The following is an 8,298-nucleotide window of genomic DNA, read 5'->3' on the forward strand; positions in this document are numbered from 1 at the left end:
CGGAGAGACAGTTTGGTGGTCAGGGGCACTGGAGAGATGGCTCGGTGGTCAGGGGCACTGGAGAGACGGCTCGGTGGTCAGGGCACCGGAGAGACGATTTGGTGGTCAGGGGCACTGGCTGCTCTTGCCCAGGACCCAAGTTCAGTTCCCAGCACCTGCACAGCAGCTCATCTGGCACTGACCGCACATGGCGCACACACATACATGTGGACAAAATACCCACACATGTGAAATAAAATAATATAAAATATATCCAGCTCTTCAATTTAAGACATGTATTTCTCCTTCCCAAATTGTACCGGGTGGCCCCTGCTGGCTTTATCTAATGTCATTCCTGCCACAGTGATAAGACACCCTGACAGGAAGCAACTTAGGAGAAAGGGGTCTATTTTAGTTCACAGTCCCAGGTCATGTCTGTCACTGTGGGACAAGACAAGACAAGAGCTTGAAGTCTTCAGCCAAATCTACAGTCAGGAGCCAAGAGAAATTGTTGTGTGCTCACTTGTTCAGCTTGCTTTTCCACGCGTACACAATTTCGATCCAGTCCATGAAATGGTAACCCCCTCAGTCAGGGTGGGTCCTTTTAAAGTCTTCACAGGCCTTCCCACAGGTCCCCACGGCCTTCCCACGGGTCCAGACAGACAGACTCTATTCCTAGGTTCTAGATTGTAATTAGTTGACAATTTTAAAGGTAAGCATCACCCGGGACCCCTTGTATCTCAGATTGGGCTCAAATACGTATGTAGCTAAGGATCACCTTGATCTTCTTGTCCTCCTGCCTCATGCTGGGATTACAGGTGTGCACCCCCACGCCTGATTTATACAGTGCCGGGTGTCAAACCAGGGCTGCACGTGTGCTAGGCAAGCCCTTCACCAAGAGAACCTCAGCTCTTGCTATTGATGTTCCTGTTCTTGACTATGACTATTTTATTTTTAATTCATTTAATCATGTATGAGAGATATGCATGTATGAGAGAGATGAATGTCTGTGCAGACAGGCCTGTCTAGTGTCCACGGAGGCCAGAAGCCATTGCTGGATCCCCAGGAACTGGAGTTACAGATGTTTGTGAGCCGCCGTGTGGAGCCTCTGCGAGAGCAGCCAGTGCCCTTCAGCCGTTTCTCCAGACTCTGCCTATAGTTATTGTCACACACGCTTCCTTCACGGCTCCCCGGGCTTACGTAGCCTGTGTTTTACCTTCCAGGTGATGGTGCCCAGCTGCATGTGGATGCCCTGGGTGACAACGATGACACGGCCATGGCTGCGTTCATGAATTACCTGGAAGCAGAGGCGGGGCTGGGTGACCCTGGGGACTTTGGCGATGTCCAGTGGATCCTCTAGCGTTTGGTCCACAGGAGACAGTGAACTCAAGGAAGGCTCCCTGCGGAGTGTTCCATCTACAAATCACGCTGTTCTCCAGCACTGTGTCTTTATCTTTTATTAATAGTCTATCGATTTTTATACATCTGCACCTTACTCTCACACGGTTGTGGGAGAACAAGATGTTCTCCTCCACAGAGAAACAGTCAAGTTCATCCAATTCTCTTTACTCAGTGAACTAGCCTGGGGTCAGGCTGCCATATTTTTGCTAATGTTCTGACCAAAAAAAAAAAAAAAAATGCTGCCAACCATATTGTTTGGGCTTTACTTTGCTTCTTTTTCTTTTGTATAGTTTAGTTTTTGAGTATTAACATATTGACATTTTCCTTGTCTATCGCCTAAGAGACTGAGAACACCGGCTTGTGTGCTGTGACATATTCCCACACCTTGAGCCTTTCCCTAACTGATGAAAGAGCTTGGTGATTCTAGGATATGGCGAGCTCTTGAGCATTTAAAGAGGCCGAGCAGCTTATGAGGTCGTGCTGATGATGAACACTGTGCACAGCCTGTGTGGAACTTGGCAAGGATTGCTAGGATGTTGAAGCCAACTTGTGCATGTTACGATGGACTTCAAGGGAGAGGACTTCCATCCCAGCCTTGTTGACAGAAGAAGATGGACCCTGAGCCCTTGACCCTGGCAATGAATCTTGCCAGCAGACAATATGACCACTAAGGGGTTTCACTGTAGCTAGAGCTGTCCTGCTGGTTTCCACTGTTGAAGCTGGATAAAACAGGCCCAGGCAGGTTAAATGACCCATGGGAGGTCCTGCCTTAAATCCATAGGTTGTTAATGTTTAATGTATATAATCCAGTTGCATTTGTGGTAGCAAAGGACTCACTAGTCCCCTGGTGACCGAGCTGACTTTAGAGACAGCTGTAACCTGCTAGGTAATTGGTTAGTCATCACTGCCTGCAGCCAGAGGAATGAAGCAACTGGCAAATATAGTTATTTGTTATTGTTTTGTTGTATGATTTTGTTTGTTTGTTTGTTGGGAGAGTATCTGTGTAGCCCAGGCTGGTCTGGAACTTACTGTGTAGACCAGGCTGGCCCCATATCGATATTATAGAGATCTACCTATCACTGCTTCCCAAGTGTTGGGATTAAAACCAAACATCCCAATTCCTAGCTTAAATACAGTCCTTTAAATCATGAGGCAATGAAAACTGCTTAAAAGCCAACATTCTAGTAATAATTTAAATTTTAGAAGGCATTTTAAGACAGCAATTAACCCAGAGATGGTTCAAGTGGAGTGTAAGAATTAAGATGATCTGAAACTCTGGCCTAGGAATGCAGCCCAGTGGGTAAAGTGCTTGGCAGCATGCAGGAAACCCTGGGTTCAGCTCCTAGCACTGTGAGCCAGGTGTGGTGGTGCCCACTGTAATCCCAGCACTCAGAAATTAGACAGGAGGGTCGGAAGTTCAAGGTCAGACTGGGATCCATGAAACCCTGTCTTTAAAATAAATAAAATGAAAAGATTATTTAAATGGCTATCTATTCGCTTTCCTGAAAATCACACTTTATCTTATTTTGTGTATGGGTGTTTTGCCTGCATGTCTGTGTACCACTTACATGCAGTGCCTGTGAAGGCCAGAAGAGGGCATCAGATCCCCCGGAACTGGAATTGCACACATTTGTGAGCTGCCATGTGGGTCCTCTGAAGATGAGCGAAAGCTCTTAACCACTGAGCCCTCTCTCGCCCTAGTGGTGGTATTTATCACCTTGTGTTTGACTGTCTTTGCCGCGCTCACTCAGACCCTTTTTGTGCTCTACAGAGGCAAGTCAGACAGGCTGGGAAGATCCGGGACACCCTCGGTCTCTAACGCAGGTCCAGACTCACTTTTTAGCTTTTCTTTGGTGGTTTATCTTCCCAGCGAACTGCTCGCTGAGCCCCTCACCCTAGAGTCCTTTTGTTATTCACGCTGTACCTGACAGAGCAGAACTTTCGTCAGATCTGCGAGGGACAAGTGTCACCAGCTTGCCAGTGTTCCTAGTATGCCCTTTTGCCATGACGGGTCCATAAGGATGTAGCTCGAATAATAAAAACCCAGAGACAGATACTGGGGTTAAATCCAGAAACCAGAAAAGCAAAGCAGCCAAGCCACTAAAGAAATCTTACCTCTTCCAAGGCTGGGCACTAACGAGCTTGCATTCACTATTTTAATGCTATTTGGAATATATGCAGTTAAGGCAAAAAAATTAAAATTAATTGTACTTATATCTTTTTACTTTTATGTTATTTTTGACTGAAACTCACAGTTTTGGCTTGGTCTCCTAAGTGCTGGGATTGCACCTGCATACCCTGCTGTTTTATCTTTTTAAGGTGGTGAGTGTATGTTTCTACTGGACAGCACCACGCTAGGATATTTTGCTAGGTGGATGTTATGAAAATAGACCAAAGGTTGAGGGATGAGGTAATCCACTCTTGTTACCCCAATCCTTAGAAGCCAAGTCAAGAAGATGGCTGAAAATTCTGGGCCAACCTGGGCTACAGAGTGAGAATTTGAAGTTCCATGGATTTTATTACATGAAGATAGCCTCGAGCTACATAAAATGTGGGTTCAATATTGATGCCATATGGTCAATAAATACATAAATTTATTGAGAGACAAAGACAGCAGGAAATGCAGAAGAACCAGGAACCGGTGGAATGAGGAGGAGGAAGTTGTTTGTAGTGTCCCGCTGAAAAAGTCACACCTGCAATCCCAGTATTCACGAGGTTGAGGCAGGAGAATCACTGTTAGTTTGAGGCTGGTCTGAGTTATGTAATGCTTCTGTGTCTCACTGAGATCAGAAGCAATAATAACTGCATCGCAGGCTGCAGGATCTCTGGGCTCAGCAGGGGGTTGTGAACCTCCTGTGTCCCTGGGGCTGCTTCAGACCAGGTAGAGAGCTGACTGCCTCGTGGTTTGCCCCGTGTAGAACAGGGCTGAGGGCTAGAACTCTCTAGAGGCAACGTAGCTACTCTCCCTTCTCTGAGGGCTTTCTTTGGATTAACTCCTATCCCTCAGGCCTGGGAGAGGCACTTTCGCCCTCCCTGCCTGGAATGCAGTGGTCTTTGGCAGCTGAGGGAGACACGTGGACCAGAGGTGTCTTGAAGGTTCTGTTCAAGCTGCAGAGACTGAGGTGCCAGTCAGTGCTGGGGTGTCCTCTGACCTCGGGGGAGCTGGGGTGTCCTCTGACCTCGGGGGAGCTGGGGTGTCCTCTGACCTCGGGGGAGCTGCTGTCATCCAACTTCTTGAATGATGAGTTCTACCCCATGTCCAACTCTTTCTAACTCTCTTGTTCTTGTCTGTATATTTCACTGTTTTTTAATTCTGTGGTAAATAATGAAAAGAGTGAAATTAAATTATGTTTTACATTAATAACTAGTTTGTGATTTTTCTAATTTAATAAACTTTCTCCCCTTGGTGTTGTGCACCAGTTTTTAACGTAGAAGCACATATTAAAGAAAGGGTTAGCTTTCAAATCTCTGGGCAGAACAGTACACAGCAGCTGTCCACATTCACGCGTTAATAACTGCCTGACCGTTTAGATTAGAATTTGGTGCTGAATTTCCCACTGGGCCACAGCGAGTCCCTTTTTATTGTCTCTTCTTTCTGAAAAGCTTTTTAAATTTTTAATTTTTGATATGTACTTATTTATGGAACATGTAAACAAGAAGTAGTGGTGCATTGGTTTGAAAGAAAATGGCCCACAAAGGGAGTACCGCTATTAGGGGGTGTGGCCTTCTTGGAGTGGTGTGGTCTTGCTGGAGGAAGTGTGTCACTGTAGAGGTGGCCTTTGAGGTCTCATATGTGCTCAAGCCACACCCTGTGTTTCAGGCCACTTCCTGTTGCGTACATATCATGATATAGGACTCTCAGGTCCAGCACCACGTCTGCCTGCATGCCGCCATGAAGCTCCATGACAATAATGTGCCGGGGAACCTCCTTCAGCCAATGGCCTTTGGGAGGCTGGGCCAGGTTGGGCGTGGCCTTGCTTTGTGTGCCCGCTCTCTCTCTTGCCTGGCTGCTGGATTCCATTCCTGTTCCCTACTTGTGCAATAGACTGTGACCTGTGAGTACCCCTAAATAAAGAACCCCTTATTATACTCAATTCTGAGCTACTGTGGGATTACTTTATTAGTGTTGACCTACATCTGCTGCCCAACGTGGGTACAAGCCTGCACCTACCAGGATGAGTTCATCACTTCCCGCCATTGCCTCCTACCCACAGTGCACTACTGCAACCTCTCCAGCATCCTGGGATTTATTCCCACCATTGATTCCTGCTGTGTCACGGTGGTTTGACCACGATCTCAGCCATGTCATATCTGCTGGTTGCGCACAGGTCCCTTTGTGGCCCACAACTGCTGGCAAGTTTTGGGTTCCTTGATATTTTGGCCACCAAAAACCATGTACAGAATCGCTTTAATTGCTCTTAATAATTGTTCTTAATTTGTCAAGCAAAGCATATCTGTCAGTATTAAAGTAGTCACCAATATGCAAACTGAGCAGGACTATTCACACAACCGCAACGCCTGCTGGAAAATAAAGATTATTATACCTACAATAATTTACTGAAATCTCACAATGTAGTTGAGTATAAATAAATTAATAAATTTGAAAGTTATACAATGACAGACTATATCACCATCCAGGAATTTAATAACCATTTTGCTTACACTATGGGAGGTATTCTGAAAGGCTTATGTGATTTTTTTTCTTATACATCCATTTATTTGGTTTTGAGAATTAGCTTTGTTTTTTCATGTTATATCCTTAAGAAAATGACTTAGTTTTCTTTTTCATATTATATCCTTAAGAAAACGGTTTGATAACAGAGCCAAGAATGAGGCACTTTTAGAAATGATACAGTCTTTACAGACTAATAATGAACAGCCAGCTGCCAGGATTATACAATTAAATCAAAAGTTGCCTGAAAAAGTTAATGCCATTGAAAAGGACAGCATTAATTTGACAGACAAATTTCAATCCATGTCAAAGGGTGCTGCGAAATTATCTGAAAGAATTCATACTGTTGAATTTAACAATCAAAATCTGTTAAAAAGTTGTGATAAGTTAACAGAGTATCTCTTCAGGAAGGCAATCTGCACGCTATCCAAATAATGTCCAAGAATGAGATATTATCTTTACTGGAAAATTTTCATACCTTGGAATCTTATGAGCAGAATAAGGACCAGAGGCTAAATGACTCAGTGAAAGCACTAGAATTATACACAGGCCAAGAGATTCAGGCTTTCCAAAAGGTGGTGGTAAAAAGATTTGAAATGGTTGAGGAAATTATCAGAACTGATGAGCAGGAAGAAAAGGTACAAGGACAGGATTTAGCCTCACCAGTACATGTCAGAGATGACTTATCCAGGGTTTTAACATTTCCTCTGACAAACCACCCAGTACTAAAGACCCAAAAGGATTCAAAGAATGTAAAATCATTCAACCTATAGGTATGAACGATTTAAAGGAAATTAAGCAAGCAATGGTGTCTTATGGCTTTCATTCACCATTTGTTAGGGAAATGGTGAAGAGGTGGGCTTCAAGCAATAGGGCCACCCCAAACGATTGGCTTCAGTTAGTTTCAGTGGTCCTTGGAGATGGACCTCAGCTGCTATGGAAATGCAATCCTCTCATGCCTGGGATGTAAGACAGGAGGCTTGTGGGTTCAAGGTTAGCCTGGGCTGCACTGCAAGGCTTGGCCTCAGTAAATAAATAGACAAATAATTTTAAAAGCAATAAAATTACCCACAATTTGGGGGTCAGAATATAGTGACAGCACAAATAACAACACACTAAACAAGCAAAGGATGACCTTGTTACCAACGCACACAAGTTGTCTTTGTATTTTCAGACCAAGAAAAAGAAAACTGGCTGATGTTTTGGAAAAAACAAGCTTAAAACTGTATTCTCTTTTACCTCTAGTATTAGATGTTTAGCCTATAAATAACACTAAAATCCCAGCAGGGTTAGGAAGTTGACTACAGAGCTGACTAGTGACTAGGAAAAACAATGCAGCCATTCCCAGTCCAAACGTAGAAAAACAGAAGGAGGGCTTTCTACGAAGTGGGGTCTGGCTGCAGCCAGACAAGAGCGTGTCCTTGCTTTGGGTGTATCCTACACTCTGGCGCAGAGGCAGACATCGGTAGCGGGATGCCTGACGTTCGGAGGAGGGGTCTGGCACCAGGCCATCAGTGGGTGGCTTACATTAGTCACAGCCACCACACCCACCTGCTCCCAAAGTCCAGCTGCTGCACTGTTCGCGAACCTCCATGTTTAGTGTGAACCAGGCCAGCGTGCTCAAACTCCTTGGCAGGTTTCCACTTGGGGACTCCTCACAGTGTTGCAGTCCCCATGACTATCTAGGGTTTCTGTGTCTGCACTGTGAGCATCCCAGACAGTCCTGCTGTGTGGTGTGGGAGTCTGGCCTGTGGGCCAGAGATGTTGGCCACTAGGTGCCACTAGCAACCCAGTGTGGTGACCAAAATGTGCTTATACAGGGCAAACTGAGAACTGTTAGGGTTTTTTTGTTTTGTTTTGTTTGTTTGTTTGTTTTTTACTCTTTAGGGGGGCCACCACCCAGCTCCCAAATAAATGCATGAAAACATTATAAATGCCTGACCTTAGCTTGGTTTGTTTCTAACCAGCTTTTTTTTTTTTTTTTAAAATCAGGTCTTGCTTTTGCCCTGAACACTGTGACTCTTCCTCTGAACACCGTGACTCTTAGCCTGAACACCGTGACTCTTAGCCTGAACACTGTGACTCTTAGCCTGAAGGAGCTGAGGGAAGCAAGGCTGTGGCTGCCTCTTTACCCCTGAGAAGTCATTCCAGGGGAAGTTTTGTGAGACTTTGCCCAGTTCTTATTTTCTCCCTCCCTTCCTCACTCCCTCCTCTCTCTCTCTCTCTCTCTCTCTCTCTCTCTCTCT

At 45.0% G+C, this 8,298-nt stretch overlaps 1 protein-coding gene across 2 annotated transcripts in view; it reads left to right on the forward strand.

Annotated features, from left to right (window-relative positions):
- Arntl2 (aryl hydrocarbon receptor nuclear translocator like 2) overlaps positions 1-1,598 on the forward strand; it is a 43,420-nt gene extending 41,822 nt beyond the window's left edge. For both annotated transcript variants that reach the window (XM_005364607.3, XM_026787936.1), the window contains one exon: positions 1,203-1,598. In XM_005364607.3, the coding sequence (XP_005364664.2) occupies positions 1,203-1,339 (137 nt within the window). In that variant the 3' untranslated portion in view covers positions 1,340-1,598. The remainder of the gene's footprint in view (positions 1-1,202) is intronic.
- The last annotated feature ends 6,700 nt before the right edge of the window (positions 1,599-8,298 follow it).

The sequence above is a fragment of the Microtus ochrogaster genome (assembly GCF_000317375.1).
Source record: "Microtus ochrogaster isolate Prairie Vole_2 chromosome 14 unlocalized genomic scaffold, MicOch1.0 chr14_random_2, whole genome shotgun sequence".
Classification (NCBI taxonomy): domain Eukaryota; kingdom Metazoa; phylum Chordata; class Mammalia; order Rodentia; family Cricetidae; genus Microtus; species Microtus ochrogaster.